The sequence below is a fragment of the Colletes latitarsis genome, chromosome 10 (assembly GCF_051014445.1).
Source record: "Colletes latitarsis isolate SP2378_abdomen chromosome 10, iyColLati1, whole genome shotgun sequence".
Classification (NCBI taxonomy): Eukaryota; Metazoa; Arthropoda; class Insecta; order Hymenoptera; family Colletidae; genus Colletes; species Colletes latitarsis.
The window spans coordinates 20,845,151-20,871,682 of NC_135143.1; the positions used below are offsets into that span (position 1 = coordinate 20,845,151).

The 26,532-nt window shown below is 41.0% G+C and overlaps 1 protein-coding gene across 3 annotated transcripts; it reads right to left on the minus strand.

Annotated features, from left to right (window-relative positions):
• Nucleotides 1-330: 330 nt before the first annotated feature.
• Nau (myogenic-determination protein nautilus) lies at nucleotides 331-25,058 on the minus strand. Of its 3 annotated transcripts, XR_013080394.1 has the most exons (6): nucleotides 24,223-25,058; nucleotides 22,007-22,334; nucleotides 21,221-21,391; nucleotides 14,987-15,065; nucleotides 1,884-4,550; nucleotides 331-1,809 (listed from the first exon to the last, which is right to left on the minus strand). XR_013080394.1 is itself a non-coding variant. In XM_076774305.1 (5 exons), exons 1-5 carry the CDS (start codon nucleotides 24,567-24,569, stop codon nucleotides 4,417-4,419), a joined length of 1,059 nt encoding a protein of 352 aa, XP_076630420.1. In that variant the 5' UTR covers nucleotides 24,570-25,058; the 3' UTR covers nucleotides 331-4,416. The 3 variants fall into 3 exon arrangements, 2 of the variants coding, with proteins under 2 accessions (XP_076630420.1, XP_076630422.1); XM_076774305.1 differs by having other exon boundaries at nucleotides 331-4,550; XM_076774307.1 differs by having other exon boundaries at nucleotides 331-4,550; nucleotides 24,241-25,055.
• Between the last annotated feature and the right edge of the window lie 1,474 nt (nucleotides 25,059-26,532).

Sequence of the window (26,532 nt, forward strand, 5' to 3'; positions counted from 1 at the left end):
CGATTGAAAGAGAAACTATTTCTCAACAAACTTAGACATTCTGCCGTAGATGTCGCCGTTTTTTCATAACATTTCGGCGCCCATTTTGTTTGAAAATAGATAATCCGTTAAAGCATTAAATTATTATTTATTAACTACATATCATCGCGTTTGGAAAATGAATTTTACAGACATCTAATAAGACATAAACGTTTTCAACTTGGACGGTCATACTTAGATATTAAACATCTACAAATGACAATACATCTGTGAATAATACCTAAACCAATAAATTGATAATGAAATTAGTATATGATTTATTATGGACATAAAAAAATATAGGTATAAAACTTTGCTTTTAAGAGCGGCACACTTATTGTTTTATTTTTATTTTTTAATATTGACAAGCACAAAAATATCGTTGATTGGATTTATATACAAATGTATTGAAATGCAACGATAGGTATGTAATAAATAATAATATGTTTAGTTGAATGGTACCTTACCGGTTGTTTGGCCTCGAGTTGAAAGGAAGTTCAGTAGCGAGCAGTTAAGGGGGTCCCATCGAGGGACTTCTGCAGTTGTCGAGGGGACGACGCGTGTTCGGCTCAAAGTGCCGAGAGTTTTGACGGGTCAGTAACTCCGAAAATATTTATGTCGTCCCCAACTATTCTTACTCCCGCGACATGGATATTTTCGTCTAATGTTGGGTAACCCCCGTACCAAACGCCGACGCGTTTTCTCGCTTTTCCCCTAATTACAGCGATTCGTCGCACGGTCGAATCCAACAACGAAATCGAAGAAGCTCCTCGAGTCGATACCGCTGCTACTTCTCGACTCTTCGACTTCGATAGATCGATATGTTAGCGATTGCAACGAGTACAGGGCACGATCTCGCCGAGGGTGGACACAAGCGAATCGACTGGACTATGAAATGTCGAATGTAGTTCTGCAGGGACGTACCTAGGTACTTTGGCACCTCCGGGACAATACGGACACAGTTGTTCTCTTCATCCACTTGGTTTGAGACAGATACATAACGATGCGTAGGTGTTAAATGATACAGCGTTGAGTCAACTTTGTTTCCTTAGATGGAAAACATTAGTTTAGAAGATATTTTAATTGTAATATTCCGAGTGATGGCGATACAGGTATTATTAAAATATTATAAATTAAAATATCTTCCAAACTAATGATCTTTCGTCATTAGCGGTTTAGTAGCTTTGCGCGAGGTGTGGCGAGTTGCACCAATTGATGCAAAATTAATTGGTATTGTCAATAGTTTCAAATATATTCGAGTGGGTCTATTTAATGTGTATGTTTGGAGATCTAAGTATTGTCCCAGGCGGTACAAATTGCAGCTTCGTCACTGGATTAGGTTTGGCGCGAGAGGGGCAGGTGTTCGTTTGTATTTGTTGGTACGAGAGGAAACGCGATCGTGAGACTGGTTCGTTCCTTCGAATCGACACGGATGGCGGCTTCTTGTTCCAACTTCCGCTAATAACAAGCGGATCCCGAAGGACGAGGATAGATGCACGTACGAGTCTCCCGAGGGGCTCATCGTGTATGTTTTGAAAACGTGCCGATATCACGGCAAGGCGAGCGCGTCGATACGTGAACTTTACAAGCTTTTCGATTTACCAGTCCAGAAGAGATCTCTTGTTTCCTGTGTTGGTCTCTTTGGTCGTGCCGCCGTCGGCTTTTCGAGGCCGTGTCCATAAATCGACCAGGCCTCCAGCTGTCTCGGTGGACGAGCCGCCCGCGATTAGGGTCGGAAGAAGCAAGGCAGGAAGCTCTTACCGACTTGCACTCACCGTACAACCCAGTCCCCTAGAGATTTTCGAAACGCAATAATTAGAAGTAGGCATTTTATTATGCCAGTAGTCACGTTTATGCAAAATTACCGAAGACGAATGCACGTCGTGATAGTGATCAGAGAGATTTTCATTCGATATTGGCGTTTTTCTTAAATACTCTTTTTTTTTTGACGGATTTGTATTTTTTACCAGAATCATATTTTTTTTTTTTAACGTATCAATCGACATTTGGCGTATTTTCGCTATCACGTTCTGTTGTATCTGCAAAAATAATGAAGATATTAGGATGACAATACAGGGTGTTTGGCCACCCCTGATTTCAAAGGCCAAAATAAGACGAAAATCAAGAATACCAATTTGTTGATTGACGTTTCGTTAACAAGTTATTAACAAAATTATTGTTAAAAATTATTAATAAAATTAGTCCACCTACATGAATTTTTTTTCTCGAAATTGAGTAGGATTTCGGGGGTATGTCTGTCGACCAAAAATGATTGTAATTGACCCCTGCAACTGAAAATATTTTTTTGGAGAAAGTCGAAATTAAAAAATTTCAAATCGTTCTAAAAAAATTATATTTAGTTGCTGGGGTCAATTACAATCATTCGATTTTCGAGAAAAAAATTCTTTACTTCTTCGTTAATAACTTTTCAACGAAGCCTCGATCAACAAATTAGTATTTTTGATTTTCGTCTTACTTTGACCTCTGGAATCTCTCTTTAAAAATTTTCTCAGGGATGGCCGAGCACCCTGTATAAAAAAATACGGCTCTATCCATCATCCAACAAGATGAACTCACAACTCGCAACAAGGATCAAGATTTACAGTTATTCGAAATAAAAGATTTTCAAAATTGTTTCAACCAGAACCGTCACATAATTTGCAACAATTCTAGTCGAAGGAGGTCCGGTTCGATCGTTCGATTACATTTGCAGCGAATCGTTCCGTCCATTTTTTTTGGTCTTCGAACCAAAATGGAGTCGAGCGAAACGATAGGCAACGAGAAAACGACGAAACGCGGAACGGAAGATGAGCGATAGAAAAAAAGAAAAATAAATGAAGAGCCGAATCACTCACAGGATTTAAACGATTCTCGATGCTCTTTATTGTCGTGTAGCTCGGATGAACGTATCTGTGTGTGTACATATGTACGCGCGTGCGTATCAGGATTACGCGGGATCAGAATCGCGAACATGAAAGTACAAACGTGCAAAATTTTTGTCGGAGATGTCGCGCGAGTAGGTTACAGAGTATGATTTACTCGTCCACGTTTATTTTCTCGTCCGCAGTACACGTGTATTTTGATTCGCGACGATTCCCTCGGGAAGCAGAAAAGGTCGAGCGGAGTCGGGGAAATTTTATTTCCGCGAACAAAGAATATCAATTTTAAATTGATACGTAAACGCAGATGTCGGTTTAAAGAAGATGGATCCTAATTTACGATCGAGTCAACGGAACGTAGTTGGCTTACGAACGTATCTAAAATTTTTATTCGTCAACGGTGAATGAAATTTGCTCGATTCCGAGGTCGAGGGAACCGTGGCGACGAACTAATTTGTTCGGCGATGTTCGTGTCGAGACTGGCGATTTAAATATTTTAAACGGGACGAACGTTCGGCGAGGTTACGAGATAGACGCTTGAATCGATGCCAGATATGGGCAAAATTCTTATCCGGATACAAATTTCTACCAACGAACAAAGGATAAACAATAGGAGAACAGGAATCGGTCGGATTTTATTTTCTTTAAATTTCGTTCGAACCGTTTTTTCTTTTTCTTTAAGACGATATTCTTGTGATTTCGTTTTATCGAAAAAAAACTTGTGCCTCGTGAAGTTTATTAAAGTCTTCTTGCGGCGGAGATATTTTAGAACTCGTAAAAGATCCAAGAAAGCTGTTATCATAGAAATTTTATTAGAAAAAGTTTCGTAAAATAAACGAAACTTCATATTTATAGTACATCGTAGATAATATTAGATAGAAATTTTCAAGAATGATGGAGAGTTTTGACGTGTATAAAAGTGATCGAGCATCGCTCACGATCTATTGCTGTTGCACAAGAACTTTTCATTTGTATTTCTTATAAATTTTATTCAAAATAGAACTTTTACTCATCCATCCTCGCTGAAACTTACAATGCGAGTTTATTATAACAGTTCCTATTGAAAACATTTTATAATTGTTTCAACTCCTGTAAACAATTATTTATCCGTTACTCACTGAATAAAAATTAGAATTTTCAGTATAGAAGAATACATTTCACGCTGAACGAATTCAAATTTAATTGTATTGTTCGAATAAAATTTTGCCCGTCTCTGATCGATGGCGTTTCGAATTTAGGAACTTGGCATCCACTTGGCGTGTCCAGGACAGAGATGGGCAAATTTCTAATCTATCGCAGAACAAACTGTCGAATAACGGGTAAAAGATAAGTTAAATAAAAAATAAAAATTTCAATTATAAACTGAAGTATTTCACGAGGATTAAAAATTGAATTGTTCCATCGAATAAATTGTAATGCGTTATTGGTTATCTATTATTCGAACGAGATTTTGCCCATTTCTGGCGCAGGAACAGTCGACAAAAGCCCTTCGATCCTTTTAATACTGTTTTCCTCGTTCTCATTGGTGGGAAGGATACCGATGCGTTTCGGTGGTCGAACGAGATGGATCATTGATACTCTGAACGATCATGTTCAGACGATCCAAGCTACTTCCGCTGATTTGAGGTGATTGCGGCTCCGTTTGCTCGAACCCTGCGAACAAACACGATATCGGTTGTTTAAATTTTATTACGGAATATCAACGATAATTTCTGCAACAGAGTATGGGGGCAAGAGGTTGGAATGGACTTTGCTGCCGTTTTTGACGGGACACCAAAGGAATACAATTCCACAGAAACAAACAAAATTTTTTACAAACAAGCCTTGAAGTGTCAGCTGTGAAAATATATAATGAAAATACGGTTTAGAATAAAGTTGGCTGGTTAAAAATGCAATTAACGCGTCTGTTGATAAGAAACTGAAACTACTTTTCAAACAACCCAATTTATTCTAATATACAGAGTGTTTGGCCACCCCTGGGAAAAACTTTAATGGGAGATTCAATGGGAGAGGCCAAAATAAGGCGAACATCAAGAATACCAATTTGTTGAAGGAGGCTTCGTTAAAAAGTTATTAACGTTTAAAGTTCTGCCGGTACTGAATTTTTTTCCTGAAAATGCGCAGGATTTCGATGGTATGTCTATTGACCAAAAATTATTATAATTGGTCCCTGCAATCAAAAATAATTTTTTTAGGACGATTTGAAACTTTTCAATTTTCAGGGTAACAGACAGTTATGGTCAGACATTATATTTTCAGTAATGAATTTTTTTCTCGAAAGTGCGTAAGAATTCGGGGGTATGTCTATCCACAAAAAATAATTGTAATTGATTCCCCCAACCAAAAATAATTTTTTCAGTATGATTTGAAATTTTTTAATTCAATGTTTTAATAACTTTTTAACGAAGCCTCAATCGAAAAATTCGTATTCTTGATTTTCGTCTTATTTTGGCCTCTAGAATCTTCCATTAAAATTTTTCCCAGGGATGGCCGAACACCCTGTATAAAATACTAACGGACACCGAACGTTGAACAGAGGATTTTGTCCCACGCTCGCAGAACACCTGAAAACTATCGATGGTCGATAATAATAATCGATCGACACTCGAACGCTCGATTCTGAATGCCGGCATACGGTTCTAAGCGTCTTTGCTCGCTGGAGAGGATCCGACGAATCGATCGCGGGTCGATCGCGTTCGGGAGCCGGTGAATCGCGGCCACCTCTTTATTTACGAATCGTATCTCTGTCGCGATATTTCTTCGCCGATGACGCGTTGCCGAGACGTGAGCGACCGCTTCGGGGCTTCCTGCCAAACGCGAGTAATTCTCGACGAGAGAAATCGAGCGTGAGGTAAAAGCGGAGTTCGACAAATTTTATTCGTCGAATAACTAACGTTCGGGAATTTGGAATCCATCAACCATCCGGACGAGTATAACGGAACGTCGATTCTATAGGACCAAAAACTGAAATATATCGTCACACTGTTTATCTATATTCGTCTAGCAAAGATTAAACGTAGACACATAATTCAAATTACACGCTTCGATTACACTGAGTAATAAAAATAAGAACGTTGAGATTGGAAAAGAATTTTTAGAGACTGTTTTTAGTATAATGTTGGAGACTCCATGATTGTCGAGATTAAAAATTGTCCATTAATGTTAAATGTGCTATTTTACTCTACGATCTTCTGCCATCTTTTGGATCATTTAATTATGTTTTTATAATAAAATTCATTGGTTCATTTATTAACAAATCCGGATACGTGTATATTTATTTCTTCGGTGTTTTTAAACCATTTTTCACCGTAAGAATTTCTCATTATATGAAATAAGCAGAAATCAAATAAGACAATGGTGAATACAATGGTTGGGGTATTTTTAGCTGCAATAATTTTCATCTCGTTGTTAAACATGGCGTCGTACGTTATCGCGGTGGAAAAGAATTTCTTTTCTAAATATGAGCGATGGTCATTTCTTCTATACTTTGTTCACTTTATCCAGTGGCGAACAGTATTTTTCGTTATTAATCGTTCGATTATGCGGTAAGAGAATGTAATAAGTATTTAAACTTTTTCTACTTTATATACCAACGGGGCTTTCCGTTTATTGAATAAATGAATAAAATAAAAATAAAATAATGCGATATCTAATAAATTCGTATTTATTAATTTTAAAAGCTCGCTATTTATTGAAAATTTCACGACACCGAAATAAGCAATTTACGTGGGTAAATATAAAATTGATTACGGAGGATATAAACTCCGAACGACTCGCTGGGAGTAGAAGCAACTAAAGTTACAAACGTCGCTATATATCACACAGTCGACCGTTAATGACGTCAGATAGAATCAGTGTGACGTTTATACGTGGAATTATATGGCTTAAAGTCAGCATCGTGTGAGCTGGTTGGAACAGAAAAGGGTTAAATTGTTTCCAAACGGCGGCACCGTGTATTCAGTTTTCTTTGAAAAGCGTTCGAATCGGCGAACGAACGAACGGATGAATCCGACGGTGAAACGATCGCGATAAAAATAGTTGGCCGATCGGTTTCCATTTACGTACGGGACGCGATATAACCGAAGATGAATATTTAAGGGTGGAAAGCGCTTCTATAAATACGAAAGTGGGAAGAACGAGTGTTCGTAGAGCTCGGTTCGAATCGACGCGAGAAGACCAAAGAATGCACTCGGCGAACGAGGACTGCATTTCGTGCGGATCCGTCGGAAAGCATCGCACGGAAACACGAAAATGTCAGTCAAGCGTTAGAAACACTAAAAGAACGGCGATAATGTTTGTAAAAATGCATAAAAACATTTTTATTCGCTGAAACAGTAAGATTGTTGAACGACTTCTTTCCGCAAAATTACAACAGTTCGAAGATTTGGTTAAAATTTTTGTCGAATGTTTTAATTGTAACATAAATAATTTTCTTGGTGTAATTTTAAATGTTTTAAATTTTGGACGATCGTCGAAAACGAGTGAGATATTTAAGGTGGTCGAGTAAAGCGGAACACCCTGTATACATACGTAGATATTGTGCATAGATCGTTTCGTTGAAAAGTCGGACCGGCGACTTTGAATCGCGAGCTTCTTCGTCTAGAGTAAATCGAGACGACTTAATTGCATCCCTCGTTCTTCAAAGACTCCTAATTCTCTCTGTTCGCTCGATTCGTTCTCACTGGGTGTTCCTACGAACGAACAAGGAACCTTTGATTCGTCCTCATTAGTGGGAAACGCAACGACGACGTCGAAATCTTGTCGCGAGAATGGAAAAGCCCCCATGTCTCTCTGGCTTTCGAAATTGTCACCGATAGTCATCGTGTTTCGAATCGGTTTAAATCGATCTCTTTAATCCTAGGCGGAGGAAAAAATGGAAACACGACCGCGCGTTCGAACGTAATTTTCTAATTCAAGTTTCCTGTAATTCAAAGATGTCTCCTTATTCTAGCAAAAAAGATTCAATCCAAATTAACGATAGTTAAAAAAAAAAAAATTCACAAATACAGGTTACTTTTGAAGCTTTATGAGAATATCTCCCCTTAACACTAGAACTATTGTCAATTATAGTGTGTTTATTTGTACCAAAGAAACATGCAATGGAAATAAGTGTTTATTCAATTTCTTATAGAAAATACGGTGAATTTTCAAAAATTTAGTCGATTAAATCTTTTACAAGTTTTATTAGAAATTACGAATAGGTCATTTTTACTACTTTGGTAGCTCTAGTGTCAAAGTATCGACGTCCACGTTCCAAAAATTCTGTCGTAGCAGCATTCTCGACCTTATTTGCGTGTAGACCGTATCGAGTGTCGGGTGTCACGTACCCATAAATAAATCATTATTAATACGAGTAACGTGAAAGACAGGGGATGGTTGTAACTTGGACGAGTGGTTTGTAAGGGATCGAGAGGCGAAGAGCGAACGAAAGAGAAGTGCTAGAGGAAGACAAGCCAAACGACAGAGGAAACGAGATTTTCGAGAGACATTAGCGAATTCTGGATGCGGCAAAGTATGTATTTTGGCTGCAGTTTCCGCCGCGTTTAAACGCATGTTGCGTTCAGTCGGCAAAAGGATGGTCCGGCGACGATGCGTCATACTAATGTACCGTGGCAATATATGGCACTTTGGGGTGACTAGAATTTTCTCATCCTTCGACTATCCGCCGAATTGCACCGAGAATGCTTTTCGCAAAGAACCCACATCGAATCTCGAGATCCACCGAAGAAACGAATTTTTTTCTAAATTGGTACCCGCCTTCGTTAAACAGATCTACAAATTCCTACAACGCTACTATTTTGTATAAAAACAATAGAAAGCGGAAAACCAATACACAGGGTGGTTCGGCCACCCCTGGGAAAAATTTTAATAGGAGATTCTAGAGGCCAAAATAAGACGAAAATCAAGAATACCAATTTGTTGATGGAGGCTTCGTTAAAAAGTTATTAACAATTAAATTAAAAAATTTCAAATCGTTCTAAAAAAATTATTTCCGATTGCAAGGGTCGATTACAATAATTTTTGGTGAATAGACATACCCCCGAAATCCTGCGCATTTTCGAGAAAAAAATTCAGTATTGGCGGAACTTTAAACGTTAATAACTTCTTAACGAAGCCACCATCAACAAATTGGTATTCTTGATTTCCGTCTTATTTTGGCCTCTAGAATCTCCCACTAAACTTTTTCCCAGGGGTGGCCGAACACCCTGTATAGAATTTAGAGGCACTGTTTTAGTTTTGTTATAAATAATGACAGTACTTCGTTCGAAGCCTTGCTTTGGAGAAAACAATCGAATATAACTAGTTTAACACTAGAATTACCAAAGTAGTCAAAATGATCCATTCATAATTGCTAATAAAATTTGTAAAAAATTTACTGCACTGAATTTCTGAAAATTTTTTTCGCAATTTACTATAAAAGAATGAATAAACACCTATTTCCATTGCATTATACAGTTCTTCACGTATCTAACGTTTTAATTTCTTTGGTACATATAAAGGAATTATAATCTATAATTGTCTGTAGTTTCAGTATTAATATGTCCGTCCATTATTGGTTATTTCTACTTGTGTTATTGTTTTTAAAACGCTGATAAACGTGTATCATCTATCTTTCGTTGATCTTACCGTCTTCAAGTTAGCCTATAACCAGTGGAAACAAATAATATTGCGCCAACATCGATGCTTATAACGCCAGTAGAAATGGCGAGTAACCGACAGACACGCTGAATAAGTCAGCCCAATCTCCTGATGGATTTTTGTGCTATCTCGAAAACATACGATTTACACGAGAAATCTTTGTTATATTTTCGATACATTTTCTAATTTAAAATCACCATATCGACGCTTGTATCACTAACTACCTATATCTACCGATTTCTAGTGTTTTATTGCATCGCTCGTCAATATTTAACCCCTTGCCTGTCCCGCACTTTTGACAAAATCGGTCCATAAGTATGTTATTTCAATGTAACAAAAGTGACACGTGATAAAATAAATAGAATTAATACATGACTTTGTTATAACGTAAGTTATCTTACGACTGAATCAAGTCCAGTGGTTGCTGAACCCAAAATGGTCGACCGTGACTGTCACAGACTAGATTGGTAAGAGGTTAACAATCTTGTGAACCATTGACATTTCTTGTTTAGTAATTTGTATACGATTGTATTATATAAGCATAAATTCTAATTTGCAAATAAGTGTTTTCTGTTTACTCAATCTGTTTCACGAATATTGTGGTACCCTTCGATCGACAAAGTATGTAAAATGGCCGCCCATGACTGTCGCGGGCTGGTAAGAGGTTTTGGGATTCGTAAGGAAAAAATTGAACCACAATCTAATTTGTAAATAAGTATTTTCTGTTTGTTAAGCGAATCGGTTTTGCGAACACTGTGGGATCCTTCGATCGACAATGCAAAATGGCGGCATGGGACGGCTCTGGAGACACCGGTATCCTATCCCCGGAGCTAGACAAACGCGTTCGGTTGGAACGACAACTGTTTTGAAATAACGCTGGTTAAATGAGACGCAACCGCGATGCATCAATTAAAATAATCAGGGTCCACGGTAGTGGGTTACGGTTACGGTTCGGTAAATCGCTTGGCACCGTTCGCCAGCAGGGAGGAACTTGCTTCTCGTTCTTGCAGCCATGCCTATTCCTACCCGCGGCTACCGGTTCTTTTTCCACGCTTCGCGGCCTCCGAGTCGTGGCGGAGGCGTTGCGTTGCGGCGCGATCGTGAATTATAGACTACTGCTTCTAACGAGTGACTACTCACGTCACGAATCTCTCCTTTATCTTTCTCGCTAGCAACCCTTCCTAGCACGAGATTACCAACGTCGAGACTTCCGGTCGGGTCGCGACAAGTTTCGAATACTTGGTTCTCAGGTAATTGGCGAGGACTGTGCGACAATCGAGGGTGGAAAGATGATCGAAACAACTAAGCGTCCAGCGTATTGTCGCTGATTATCGGAGCTCGAAAACTTGTAATATAAGTTCCCGAAACGGTTGAGAAGAACTTTTATTTCTCGTAACTGATTCGACGAACGAAACAGAAAATTCGAGGCACAATTGGGTGATAGATTGCAGAGAAAACAATTCACCGATCACCTGAACACACGAATAATGAAATGCGTCGCGAGGGATGAATCGCAGACAGAGATTGAAAACAGGTGGGAAATTCTGTTCCAAGTTATTCGAGAAAAATTAAGCGAAAGCAATGAATATAAAAGACAACATTCACTTCAGTTTGTAACTCGGTAACTACTGAGAGCGGGAATTTTGCATTGCATTGGTATGGTAACGATCAATAGATCCCACGTGCATGGAGATCAAACGATGTCCTTTGAGCTCAACAGGAAATTGAGACTAGAAGTTCCCGCACTTCAGGTGTGAACAAGAGTAGATGCATTTTTCATACGCTTCATGCATAAATTCAGAGGTGATTCCGAATAGAGTCTAACGGCCTACTGATAGATGTGTCTATCCAGGGTGGCTCTGAATCATCAAATAATGGAAATATCAGGTCACCCCGTAAGTTCTTGCTGAATTTTATATTAGAATTCGAGACAATATTTCAAACGTTCCATTGAATTTTATGGAAAAATTTAAAGTTTAATATCACTGATCTCTTCGACGGAACTATTATATCGTCACATACTTCTCTGACTTTCCACTGAAATGTTGTTCGATATTGTTTTATTGCTCGCTAAGAAGTGTTCAAAATTTTATACAATTTTGATATTTGAAGTCTCCGGATACGGAAACGCTCGTACAGTAAATTTCACACAATTCGAAGCCAGTTTGTCGTATCTGTGACTTTTGATCGCTATTCGGGCGTTTGGAACCACCGTGCCGATGTGTCCGATAGCGCGAGCGCGCAGCTTCTTTTCGCCCCGTTGAGTTATGTTTCACGCTTGCCAATAGCCAGGTATTCATTAACGCTAATTAATTCCGAGTTATTTTAATGGTCGAAATCTCGCGATTCCGCGTGCTCCATTTTGGCTCGTCCCGTGTCCCGTCTCGGCTCGACCAATTTGGCATTGTCGCGACTACTCTCCCTCCTCTCTCCCCAAACCCAATCCCCTTCCCCCTTGTGTTTTCCATTTCTTCTTTGTTCGCAGCACTGAGCTTTGCTTCGTATTGGTGTATTGGTGTAACGGGACTCTTTAGCCATGATCCAGAGATCGTAAGCATTTAATTCTGATATGCAGGGTCACGTTGAAGTAAACAGGGAAGTTTCTCGATAGGCCAAGATCATAGAATAAAATTATCATAAATAATAAACATTGCGTTTCGAGTTCGTGTAGAAGATTTGAAACGAATTTTTCGGACAGTGTAATGTTCGATCGCGAACTGGACCCCGGAATCTTTGTTCGTGGCAATCTAGTTTAGCCATGCGACGTCTCCCCGTGGCGCCTCGTCGGTTTCCCGCCCGACGACCATGTGAATACTTTCCGTTCGAGAAATTTGCCCGACTTCGATCTCCGCGCGCGCGGATCCGCGTGCCGTAGATACGCGCGGACAGACACGGCTGCTCGTCTATTTTCAGAATGTAGGCCAATTAATTCCGCCACATTTTCGGCGGTACAGGTCGGAAAAACGAAAACCGTACGAATCGTCGCGCGAAAATAGCAAGGATCACGGGGGCAGGGGGCTAAATCGGTCGGAAGTCGCGGCGGCGCGCGAGGGGCACGTCGACGCTCGGGTAACTGCAACGAAACGGGGACCGCGGACCACGCAGTTAGTCGGGTCAGGCATTTTCAGGCGTTTTCACTGAGAAAGACCGAACTTATCATATTGAGGCACTGATAACTTTATCGGTTCGATTCAGTGACCTGAAGTCGTGTGCGTTGTACATAGAAATTACAAGTTTTTAGAGAATTTTGTGACCGTATCTTTGAAAAACGAAATTCGTAAACAGTTAAAAACGTTATGGAACTCTTCTAATTATTATTTTAATCTTGATGTTGATTTCTCTTGTCTGATGTACATTTTATAAAAAATGCAGACATAGCTAAGGATGGACTCGTTGATCTCAGAACGAGCTAATGCTACCAACAATTTGGTAGCATTAAAGTTTAACTTAACGAGTCTCGAAGGATTCTGGCGTTGCTTGCACGGAGCTTATCCACGATCTTGTAAAGCGATCAGTACGAAATACTGTTTGGTTGCGTCGAAAGCACATCGAATTTAACTAATATTTAAGAACGTTATTTTGAAAAGGGTCCAACGAGCTCCATTAGTCTGCTAAAATGTCGTCTGCGGTAGGGAAAAGCAAAGAACGGAAATATATTAGAGTTCCTTAACGTTGCAAGCAAACAAATCTCTAATGGAGGAAGGCTCGTGGTGCTTTGTATCCTCGGGCTGTGGTCGCAGTGAAAACGTAGAAAGAAGGAAACGAGATAGTTGGATGCTGTTGAACATAGGTTTCTACTTTCAGAACTTTCTACTTTAATCGGAAGAATGAAAAATAAACTCAAGCTGTGTACACTCCGTTAAAATGGGTTGACTTAATCCGAAAGAGTAGACCAGGGAATCCATTTAAAACGATTGAAACGTGAAAGACTTTGCTTCTATAGAGTTCTATAGAGTTTTTCAATGAGTGATCCTGATTTTACATTACCTAATTTGCAATATAAAGAAATCGTTATCTTATTTTTAATGCGCAGAATCCAAAAACTCGCCGACGCAAACCCAAACGACCCGAGATATACCAAAACCGAAGAGACCAAAGATAAATCGCAACCGAAGATGGGGCACGATAGAAATTCACGAAGACCCGGAAGTACTATAAAGGGCGACCTCGCTCGACGTGAGTTCGGCTCGTCGATCAATCCAGATGCATCCATTCTACTAGCGAACCAAGAAGAATACTAAAGCTATACTATACTAGAGCCATATACAGAGTGCATCTATGGGGTTGGTACAATCTGACAGTGGGCGATTTCTGCGTACAGAAATAAGTAGAAATTAATGAATAATGTTTCGTTCCAATATTCTGATGTAAGTTTGCAGTATAAATGACGACCAACTTAAATTTAATTCTTGACTGTGATATCAATCGATACCAGACACTCTACTGTACATATTGCCACAATATTTTCAAGATTCATTTTGATTTGTATTGTACATATTGCTCTTTTTATGGTGCTTTTTCTCTATGATTCCACGATCGTTTACGTTTGTTATAATCGTACCAATGTATCTTGTTAATGAGCTATTAGGGGATGAAGTCTCTCTAGTCTTTTCATTTTTGGTGATAAGTGTTAACGAATGATCGACGTAAGCACTTCTATGAGTTAATGTCTACAGCTTAGTTGTATTATAAGTAAATTTTGCACGAAACGACGATACAGGAATATATATTTATATCACAAATAAACTAATGTTCCAAAAGTCAATTACTACGTATTGCTATCACTAAGCAACAATTATTGTTTGCGGATTATTCCGCTTAACGATGCAAATGGGTTAAACTGAAGTTGATTGCTATTTAGACTGCAAAATGACAAACATTGCCAAAATCCGTACGAACTTTCTGGCGTAATATTTTGAACTATTCGAATATTCGATGTTTCCGACAGCTCTACTAGGAAGTGGTCTAGAACCGATCGTGGGCGATCGTATGCGTGACGCGTGACGCGTGGCGCGTGGCCGTCGCGACGCTCTCTAGCACTCGTGGCGAATGATGACTGTGATGGAACGGAGAGAGGGGGTCGGAGGGGTGGCAGAGGGAGAGAGGAAACGAGGGATCGGAGCCACTCTACCGGGAGAACGTTGCATCTCGGAAGCTCCACGGGTGGGCTATCTATAGCAACGAGTGTAACCGAATAGAAACCGAGTGTCACTCAAGGGTGACAAAACTCATTAATACTGATCTGCTTAATGCCCCGTCTCGTGTCTGGCATTAATCTACTTAAAAATACCAGTATCGCGAGCGATCTACCGTTTTGGAAGCGTCGACGAGAGGAGCCGGTCGATGCGTCGCGTCGCGAGCCTCCTTAATAGACGATTCCTGTCTTTCCGCGCGTTTCAGCGGCGGACCGCGCGCGTAAATTACCGTTTCGCGGATAGAATCTCACTCACCGTTGATGGGTTGAAACCTTGCCAAAGGGTCCGAGAATTGCCTGAGCCTTTCCGTCACGTATCGCGGCGAGTCTGCGCCCTGCGAATAAAAAGAATCGGTTTGATTGCGTTCGGATCGGGAAAGGTTTCGAAAACAATTGTTTCGAACGGCGGTGTACATGTTCCGATCGAAACGATCCGCATCGGTTCTCGTACGAATTCTATAACTGTTACTTTTTAGGTTCTATATAGGTTCCTGCGCGTCTAAGAACGCCTACGCGTTTAACTCGTGATGCATTTATTTTATCCGGAAGTAAGAGGCGCGAAGACGTACAAGCCACGAATGATGCATTCGAAGCGCCCGTGACGCACACTATATTCTAAACATGCTCCGGCGCTCAGGATCGCAACTTATTGCAGCCAATTTTCCTTCCCCTCCTCCCCCCCAACACGGATCTAAATAATCCAAGAATTAATTTTGGGCCAAAATCGCTGCTAGAACGTGGTGGAATCTTGACGCCGATCTACTTGTTTGTTAAGATTTGGTAGTAGTCTCCGTGTACTTGAAATCCTATTAATAATGGTTCGCGATGGGTAGTTTAAAGAAGACAGTTTTGATCAGTTTTTGATGGGATTTCCGACCATTGTGAGGCATTTCGCCGAGAATGGGAGACGCGCGCTGTGTCGCGCCTCGTTCGATTCGATCGTTCGCGAAATGTAGGTCAATCGTGGTGTTCAGCAAGGGATTCGCGCAAACGTCGTCCACCGATTGGAGGGAGAAGGTTGCAGAGAGGGGAGAAAAGGAGAGAGGGAATTTTTGAACAAACGCGAAAACCATCAGACACATAAATAAGTTCGTGGAACGTTTTGTCGAACATCGTGGAAGAAAACACTCGCACTAGTCATGATAACAGCTATCTTTCTTTAATGAATGTCAAAATTAAAATAACAGGCTCGATTATTTTTTAAACGTACTCTTTGTTCCTAAACAGTGAATTCTAATGGTAATTTTTATTCATATCGTTAAGGAGCAATGGTTTAGTGCATTAGTCGCTCGAACAATGAACAATGAACAACCGCTTATAAACTTTGGGCTCGGTATCGTTCGTGCCTTCGAAGACCATTAACTCCCTGCTGAAGTTCGACTTAAGTACTTTAAAGCCAAAGTCGACCAAAATCTAGTTGCGTCTAAGCATTAGACACTAAGACAAGGCTCGCTGTATCAGCTTTGCAGGTTCCAGAAACAATCAAAAAGTATCTATGTGAATGCTTCGAACAACTGTCGCGAGACAGCAATTTTCTAGCCCGTTGCTGTTTAACAAAAATTACATTCTCGAATCATGCCGTTTCCAGAATAAATGCACGCTACTTTATCTTTAAAAAATTCGATCATCGTTAACGTATTACTTTTCGTCCGGTAATGCCTTAATAAAAACTTTGGAATTGATTTTCTCGAAACGACGTTTTGGCGCGTGTGTTCTTCTATTCAATTGCGTTTGGTGGCAATTATTTATCGACTAATTGAACGTTCCGTGGACGTGTCGCGTTTATCCGTGAGGGAAACGGTCGCGTGGCTATCGATAAAAGATAAGGGAAATCGGAAGCGGAGACGATTGTCGGACGCAAGTGGCTGGAGCAGAGGGCACGGAGTCGTGGTCGTCGTCGTTGTCGTTGGAATGCCGATCGGCGTCGCGTTCTCTGATCTCTTTCGCCTTCTTTCCCTCATTCATTCCTCCACTCTACAGACCACTAAACACTCCGTACACATTTTATCCGACTCCGGTTCCTTTATTTGTTTCGGCGCATCTATATGCGGCGTCGCGGCCAACTATTCTCGGAGTGAAAGCAGTTCCTCGCCGCGCTGTCCACCGCCTGGCATCGTGCGTGACTGCACGCGCGTGTACGTGCGTTCGCAACTTGTTACGAGAAACTAGCTCTGACAACCAGTGTTCCGCGAGAAGATACATTTTCAGAGGACGAGCGCGCGTTTACCGAGGCTCCCGTACACCGAATCGTATTTAAACTTCGAATTCCATCGTTGTCGAACTGCGCGACGCACGGCGGCGCGGCCATTCGCACCGAAAAATCTGAAAAAAGTCATTCTTTCAATAGTATCTGTAATTTCCATACCGTAACGTTCTTTTTATAATAATCTGTAGTATATATAAATCGAACTGTCTTTGCCTATTAACACGATACATTTTTCCGTGCATTTTCATTCGCAGAGCAACGAACCGGCAATCCCATCCGCCATGTTTTTCTTCGTCGAACTGTGCGGAAACCGTGTGTCATAGATTTGCGGGGAATCTGCGAATTTGTATAGGAAATTATTAATCTCTTGTTCCGCAACATCGAGCCATACGTATTCCCTAATGTTTGATGTTTTTAAAACTTTCTAATCGCATTGTGTTTTAGTCGATCGGAGAAGATAACAATATTTTGATTAAAAAGTAAAACGATTGCCCTTTGTCACGTTCTATCGAAGAAGAGTCGAACTATACAGGGTTGGTATAGTGGTGTTTTGCGACACAAGCGATTAAGTGTCATCCCGGGCTACGCAAAGAAGAGTTTGGCAAAGCAAAGAGTACCCAGCGACGGTTTTTCGGGGAGATTGAGGAGTTACAACGTCGAGAAACAGAGACCGGGACTGGAGGGGACGCGACACGAGATCGAGGAGCTTTTATCGTAAAGTAGGATACCTTAACCGCCTCGTGCTTGCGACTAAAACGACTGCTTTAAATAAGCGCGATGTTTGCTCTGGAAGATGGCTCTCCGGCCTCGATGTCAGAGATCGATGCAACTTCCCTCGCAGGGATGGTCGTTTCACGTGAAAAAATCAATTTTAAAGTCAATCGAGGAGCTCGCTTCCAAAATGTTTTAATCCTGAAATATTATAGAAGGGTACTTAATTAGTCACCGATATACAGGGTGTTCAACCACCCCTGGGAAAAATTTTAATGGAGGATTCTAGAGGCCAAAATAAGACGAAAATCAAGAATACCAATTTGTTCATAGTGGCTTCGTTAAAAAGTCATTAACGTTTAAAGTTCCGCCCGTACTGAATTTTTTTCTCGAAAATGCGCAAGATTTCGGAGGTATGTCTATTCACCAAAAATGATTGTAATTGACGCCCACAGCTAACAATATTTTTTTCAGAACGATTTGAAATATTTTACTTTCGTCGAAAAATTTCACACCTTCTCGAATTTTTTTCTAGAAAGTGGGCAGGATTTCGGGGGTATGTCTATTCACCAAAAATGATTGTAATTGCCCCCCGCAACCGAAAATAATTTTTCCAGAACGATATGAAATTTTTGAATTTAATTGTTAATAATTTTTTAACGAAGCCTCCATCAACAAATTGGTATTCTTGATTTCCGTCTTATTTTGGCCTCTAGAATCTCCCATTAAAATTTTTTCCAGGGGTGACCGAACACCCTGTATGATAATTTCGTATCAATAAAATGAGTTTTTCCAACCATTTAAACTTCACTTTTAAAATAGGAAATAGTGTAAACCACGTACGTCGGACGAACCTACTTTGTTTTGGAAATTCATAAATTCTATAACAGATTCGAATTTGAATTTGAAAATTTGGCAAAAATCAAGCATCAATGAGAACGAAAGATTACAATTGTTGCTGTGGGAAGACAAAAGGTAGACGAAAGGCGAATCGCCTGGGAAGCACGATTCTTAGTGGCTCCAAATTTCGTTTGGAAATGAACGAAAGCGCGCGGTATCCTGGCTCGAATCGATGCTGGGCATCGAGCTTATATTTAGCGAGGATACGAGCCGACTGCTTTACGCGAAAGACCAGAGAAATATATTTCATTGTATAATCCCCTCGGAGAAGAGTCCCGAAGTGGCTCGCCTGCTGAGTTCTCCTGAAACATCGCGCGAAGATCTAACTCGCGAGCTCCACACCCCGAGACTAGGGTTGGAACTATTTGAGCAGTATACTATTCAAGTATTTGACAAATATTCCAACCGCCGCGAGTTAAATTCCAATGTCCAAGCATTCGGAAATTATTACCCGTATATGAATATTCGGATATTACTAACCAAACATTACTATTCGTACAAGAAAAAGCACATATATTTTAACTATTAATATAAAATTCAAAATCTGTGTGTTTGTGATTTCCCTATAACTCCTGCTATTTTCGTCCGATCTGGATGAAAGTTCCTTCCTCGGTTATACATACTACGATTATCGAGGCATCCTATACAGTGTAGTAAATATAACTATTTTATCAGTGTGAACGTTTTAACAAATTTCTTAAATTAAGCAAAGGCAAAATTAAATGGATAATAGCGACTTAATATTGAACAAGTCAAGATAAACGTAACAAAAATGTCTGAAGTCGAAATTCTCTCCTTTCGAGGGGGAGTGGGAGCTTTAGAAAAAGTTTGAAAAATACGGGAGAGGTTTGTACACTCTGATCGTGCCGTACGCTCGTTTCGCGAATGCTATTTGGAAAGGATCGATCGATCGGAAAGTAAAATTCTCGAAAAGCCAGCGTCGATGTCGTCCAAGATTCCGTTTCAGGAACGAAACTCTTTTGGCGAGCTGGTGCAAAAAACGACACGTCGACCGTCGCTCTCGAGTGCACACGTGTTCAACACGTGGCTGGATACGCGCGCTCTCGAACAAGCACTCGAAATTAATATTCGCAGTTGCTCTGCAAACGACACGACGAATAAGGTAAACGTCCCAACTATGGGCATACTTTCTTACAATCTACCCTTTGAACGGTGCCCGAAAATTCTAAATATCCATCATTGTCTGTGTGCATTTTAATCTGCGAAGCCAGAACATTTTATAGAACACTACTATTCTACTTTTTTATAAAAATAATACTTTAGTTTCAAATTAATCATAAAAATAATTTGAATACAAATTAAAGTATTTATGCAAGTATTAATTTGAATATAAATCAAAGTGTGCTCAAATCTGTATTGAAATTAAAATCAGAGATAGCTACTATATCTATCATTTTAAACTTAAAAACGTATTGTAATAATGCTTATAATAGAAAAACCATAATATTTGTAAAATTATAAATAATGCTTGAATTAGGAATATTGTAAAACACCCTTTACATCTTTAGACATGAAAAACTGGCGTGGCAGTCAACGCGTTAAATATAATATACTTGAGCAATTTTCTCTGAGGTCTCCATCTTGCCTCGTTCTCCCCTATACTAATACAAGACAGTTCACGTGTAAAGCTTCGGAAATTGATCGCAAAGATTACGCGTACACAACATCTGTTGAGGCTATTATACCCTAAAGAGACTTTCGGCGCTAAAAATACTAAAAGAGACACTGTTAGCAATGAAAAAAAGAATAGCTCTAGATAACTGAACAGCTGTGCTGGAATACTGTGAGTGGCGGCAGACTCGCGCTTATGGGATTTTACACGTAAAACTTTAGAGCCCTGGGGGCACGTTTTCCGGTTACCCGATCGTGCTCATCTCTTACACATATTAATCTTTTATGAATTGGAACCAGGGATGTGACAAGACGGGGGAAAAAGGGACACTCGCCCCAAGAGACCGTGGTTATAGAAGCGCCAACAAGTGCGTTTAAAAGTAAAGAATTAAATTAACCGGCGTAATACTCCCCCTATTAATTTGCTTCCTGTTATTCTATTAAAAAATCATTCCTTTCCTCGACTCGAAACTTAAGTTCTTAGAATCACGTTCACGCTGGCGGACAAGCTGACGCGAAAATGGTTTTCTAGAAAGGACTTTTACACGAAACAATATCCTCCTCCATATCGAGTAATTCTTATAATTTCCGAGATATTGCAACGCTTATTTTAAAAATTGAAAAAATAAATTGAAATTTCGTATATATGTATGAATTCGTTGGAGGATCGAATAGGATCGAGATCGATAGATTGATGAGCAGCGGCGAGGGAAAACAGCGCGCGATGGCGGACACGGTGTTCGGTTGTTTCGATTTCTGACACGCGTGGGAAACATAGTATCGAAAACCGATAGCTACTGACCGAGAAGCGACGCGAATACTCTACCGCCGGAAACGATGTTGAAACGTTTCCCCACCTCCGCTTGCTCCGTTTTCCCTCTGCCCTGTGCGCGTCGTGGCAGCCGCGATAGCGACGGCAGGCATGCTTTTGTTGCGCGTTTCGCAGCGCAAAAGAGGTCACCGGCGAGGGCGTCGGAAAGCGAGCGTACGAAGCTCGGTCGATCACGACGCAGGATACACCGGGAGCGCGTGTCAACCTACCGTGTTCTTGGTCAAACCGTGATCTTGAGCACCCGCGGATCTGTTGCCTTGCAACAATGCTTCCAGACCTTCGATGTACTCGATTGCGTTCCGTAGAATCTCCACTTTCGGCAGCCGCTGGTTGGGGTTGTTGCTGGTCCTTCTCTTCAACACCTCGAACGCCTCGTTCACCTGAAACGACCACGCGAGTCAATACAACGATGCACGATTAACTTTCACAAAGATTCAATACCCGTATCTTTTATAAAAACACAAATATTGCTTGATAAAGAAAGGGAATGGCACTTCGAAAAGATATCGCCAACTACCACGTTATACGGGGGTTGACTGCGTTTGAAAGAGCAGTTCTTAACCCTTTGTACTCCACTAGTCCCGCTATGGCGACAAACATGACATGTACCATAGTTCAATTCGAGTTTCATTTATGGTAATACAAATTAAATTTAATTGTAAGTATTCATACACTTTTGTGGGGAAAAAGAAAATTGCAATTGGTATTGCTAGTTGTTCATATTAACGTCCTCGGCACCAAATGCTGACAATGATGCCGTGTCATCTGATTGGAAAATTTAACTATAAACATTCATTCGTAACTCTAGTGGTTACTACTATGATATAATATTTAAAATAATTTAAATACTAGGCGTACGCGTATGTGTAAGTATTCTTGAAGAGATTAATAAAGACTCTCAAGGTGCAAAGGGTTAAGCACCAGCCTCCTGCGACTAAAGTTATTAGGACGAAGTTGGCGGGAAAGTCTGGTAGCGGGAAGAGTAGAGTGCCGACCTTTCTCAAGCGCCTTCTTTCCCGCAAGGTCGCCGCTTTCCTTCGGTCAACGGTCACGGTTTTCTTTTTGCAAGCTTTGCAGGCCCAGAGGAGGCATCTGCGGGGACCATGGGCCGAGGCTGTCGCGTCCAGCGCCGCGTGAGGATGAGGCACGTGCTCGCTCGACTCGCTCTCGTTCGATTCGTTCAGTTCTTTCGGCTCGTTCGACTCGTTGCCCTCGTTGCTCTCCTCCGCCTCGATGGAGGCGGATTCGAGATCGGCCGACGCGTCCACCGATACCACCGACGACGCGTCGTCGGAATCCAAAACGTACCGCGACGACTGCGACCTGTCGACGTGCACGCATAACGATAAATCCATTACACATCGTTGCCGAATAACTCGTAACATTAATCTTATTCCAAGCACGTCCGCCCAAACGACTTTAAGAAAAATTACAATACGAATCGGTGCATGGTGGAAAAAGTAACTACGAAGTTGTGTCCCTAATGAAATTGAAACTGCGTTTCGTTACATGTACCTAGACGTGTATAGAGCAAATGAAAAAAAAAGGAATCGATTGTTACGACCCGGCGATATAGCAATTCCTCTTAAAGACGATCGCGAGGGAGTTGTTTTAACAGAGAGTCTCTGTTCCTCCGATTGGAATCGTTCCAGGTGGTCGACAGAACGCGGTGTCTCCTCGTTCGTACCTTGATCGACGCGACGAGAGACAGAGTCTGGTAGACACGGGTAAAAGGAACTCGAAATACGAGGTGAAAATGGTTTAATGCGCGATAAAGCCATCGGCGCGTTTTCGTTGAGAATAACGACAGACAGGCGGTTTCGGGATCTCAAATCTCGACGTGATTTCTGTTACGATGGAAAACCGTTGTATGGAGGTTGGGGGCATCCGCGACAGGAGAAACGCGAAATTTCCACGGGATGATTCTTTCCTGGGGCGAAAGAAAGACCCAGAGTCTCGACGAGGCGTCGAAAGAAACGCGCGACGATCCGCGTATTCCGTTTCTGAGGAGGAACTAGTACAGTCGGTAGAAGGGTTATAGCGATCTAGTAAAAACTGCAGGGTGCCAACAACTCGTAGCTGGCCTGGAAGAATCGTCCTTGGAACTTTAAAAGCCTGGTGTCCGTTGGAAAGTTTTGCTATCGATAGAGGTGTGTGCTAGAATCCGAAATTATCGGGTCGAGATTCTAGAATTTTTCTCGTGTCGGAACGGGCTTCCCAGATTGTTCGAGATTTACCAAGAATATTTCAAATATTTCGAGGTTTAGGTATTGTTAAAGAATTCTGTGACGAAGGAAATTTTGACTTTACACGATCACTATTTTATCGGTATATGTTCATATATTTTTATCGATGGAAAAGACTGTCGTAGATGTTGACATAATTTTGGTTCGCACGATAAAGGACCGTGCACTTAATATGTAAAATTTGAAGAAGATTCGTCGATCCATTCTTGAGATATCTTGGCAGCCATTCAAAACAATAGACTGTAAGAGACGTGCAATAACTCGAGCAACAATAAAGATTATTGCACTGTGTCGTCGAAGAAGAGTAATAAACTTCGTTTGAAATTTGCCAGAAAATATAAAAAGCGGGCAATCACTGAATGGAAACGGGTCATTTGGTCGGACGAGCGAATGTTCCAGTGGTTAAACAATCATTTGAAGTTTCATTTATATTAAACATTTTCACTTGTTCGTTTGACATTTTTAATAATATATCTGATTAAATTATAATAAAAAGTCTCTAAACCCTGAGCGTAATAAAGAAAAGAAAATGGTTTTCCAAAGCTGCCACGTTGACGGTTCATGAAAGAAAACCGACCAACGTGTTATGAGCTATGGATCGCTATAAATTTCTTCTTCTATTCACAATTTGTAATTTTAACATATAAATTACTGTGTTTATTTGCCGGTAGAAGATGGCGGGAATCGAATAGTTTTCTTAACACTAGAACTACTGACAATTACAGTGTATGTATTTGTACCAAAGGAATTAAAACGATAGAAACGTGAAGAAATGCAATGGAAATAAGTGATAATTACGGTAAATTTTCAAAAATTCGGTCGAATAAATTTTTTACAAATATTAGAAATTACGAATGGGTCATTTTGACTGGTTTGGTAGTTCTAGTGTTGAACGTTTAAGTACTGGGACATTTACGTCGATTCGATCGCAATATATAGAATCGTTAAACGCGAACAATTCTCACCCAAGACGATGATCGTACCGGTAACGCTGCGAGCTGGTGGACTCTAACGGCGAGACGCTGCCGGCCGCCTCGGCGACGCTTCTCGTTTCCTCGTCCACGTTTCCCTCGGACAGGTATCCTTGGAAGCAGTCGATCGACGGATGCTCGCCGGACGCGTACGCGCGTCGACGCCGATGATGATGGTGATAGTGGTGATGATAACGATGGTGGTGGTAACGATGATGATGGTGGTGACCGTGATGAGGATGATGCAGTAGTTGCAGGTGATGGTGGCGGTAAGAGTCGTACGTCGATCTACCGGCCGCTTGACACGCGTAAGACACCGCGTCCGTCACGAGGGTCATCATATCTCGAGGATCACGCTGGGACCGGCGAGCAACGATCCTCCGACACGCTCCTCGATCTTTCCTTTCCGCGACCTTGTCTCTCACGGATGCCAACGAAACCTCGAAACTCTTCTACGAAACTCAACCGAACCGCCTCACGGAACAGAGCGACCGAACGGTCCGATCTGTCGTCATACCGAGCACTTCCGGCGGATCAACGGGATCATCGTGGGCCGCGTATCGCGATCGATCGTCGAGTCGATGAACGTTGGCGACGGCGTTTCGACGTTCGAGCGATTCGAGATCGAACCAAAGTCTGGGGAAAGATTGAAGCAGCCGAGCTTTCGGAGGATACACGCGTGCCACGACACGCAAGCTCGTACGCGCTCGTCGAGACTCGTAGCCGATCGTAGGCGCTGCTCGGTCGCGGCCACGCTTTTCTCGCCCGGCGAAACGCGCGCGTAGCCAACGCCGTTTCGAATACTTTACGAGCGGCGTTTAGCGGACGGTTACACCCAGTTGGATTATTTTCGACGTGAAGTCGACCAATTAGGGCCCATCGAAATCCTCGCAGAGACGCGGTCGCCACGCCTCTTATCTTTCGAACCACGACCTAGTGGCTGGCGGGATCTCGTCACGGGGTGTGGTTTAATCCCGGTGACTCGAAACCGAAATTATTTCGGTATCGGTCATTTTTCGGTTAATCCTTCCGCCACTACCGGAATCGCGCGCCCCGCGGTTTCTTTCCTATTCGCGGTTTGCGACACTCTTCGTACTTTGTGTCGGCTGGACGACAGTCGATTTGGTGACAATCATTCCTTGATTCTCAAAGACTTAGGCTACGTTTAACACGTTTGCTGCGGTTTATGACTTTCGTGACCTTTGTGTTTTGTGACAATCTGTCTTTTTGTGTGTACGTCTGATGCTTCATATCAATTTCTACTTAAATTACCAAACTAGTCGCTCGCGGTGAACATCCACAATATTTACGACGCAGCGAACGTGTTAATGAACCTCCTTGACCGTAGTATCTGTATATTGTGTTTCAATATCTTTCTCGTTCATCTTGCTATAGAAGCATTAAGGAGCTTGAAAACACAGTAAGAGTTAACACGTTCGCGGACAGTACAAATTTTAATGAGTAGCAAGAGATAGTTTATTTATACCTTAACATAATAATTTCAAAAAATAATATATAGAATCGAATGCACGATAATGTGGCTTAAAAATTTGAATGTTATAGCATTCAGTGTCATTTTGCATCACAATGAAAATGAATGCTATAGCATTCACGTCCGCGAACGTGTTAAATAAAATTTACATTAAGACGTTGCAAAGATCGGCTTGTAATATGAAGAATCGAATATTTGAAGTTTACTATTACTGGTATTATAATTTTTTATATAACTATTCCTATGTTATTTAAAATTTTGGTTAGGAAAGCAGAGTTTACGAGACCGCGTAGCTTCCAGAATAACGAGACGTGTAGAAACATTAGGAGTAAATTAAGAACAACTAATACTTATTTGCAAATGGGGTTGCGACAGATCATCTGGACAACCCAGATATAAGCAAATTTATCAGAGTAACATGTCCAGCATTCACAAGTGCGAACAAACTCCAACCGTGCTATGCGAAGTCGTTTTATCAAAACGGGTTTCTTCTTCATTCGCATGCATTTCAATGTTGATGATCCTTCCAAGATTCTCCAGATTATTCTTACACTTAAGGTAGTGGCACCGATTTGACGAGCAGAGAGGAGATCACTGTTTAATGCGTAGCTCAAGATATTGCAAATGTCTTTCCAGTGGCTCATCTATTAAAAAAAAAAAATGTACGTGGTAAATGATAATCTGTGGGGACTAAGTCTGATGAGATTAAACAGACCACCCTAACTTCAAAATTCATTCTTTTACATCTAACATTATTCTTTCATGCATGTCCTTGTAGCCAACAGTAATAAAAAAAACAGTAATAAAATTCT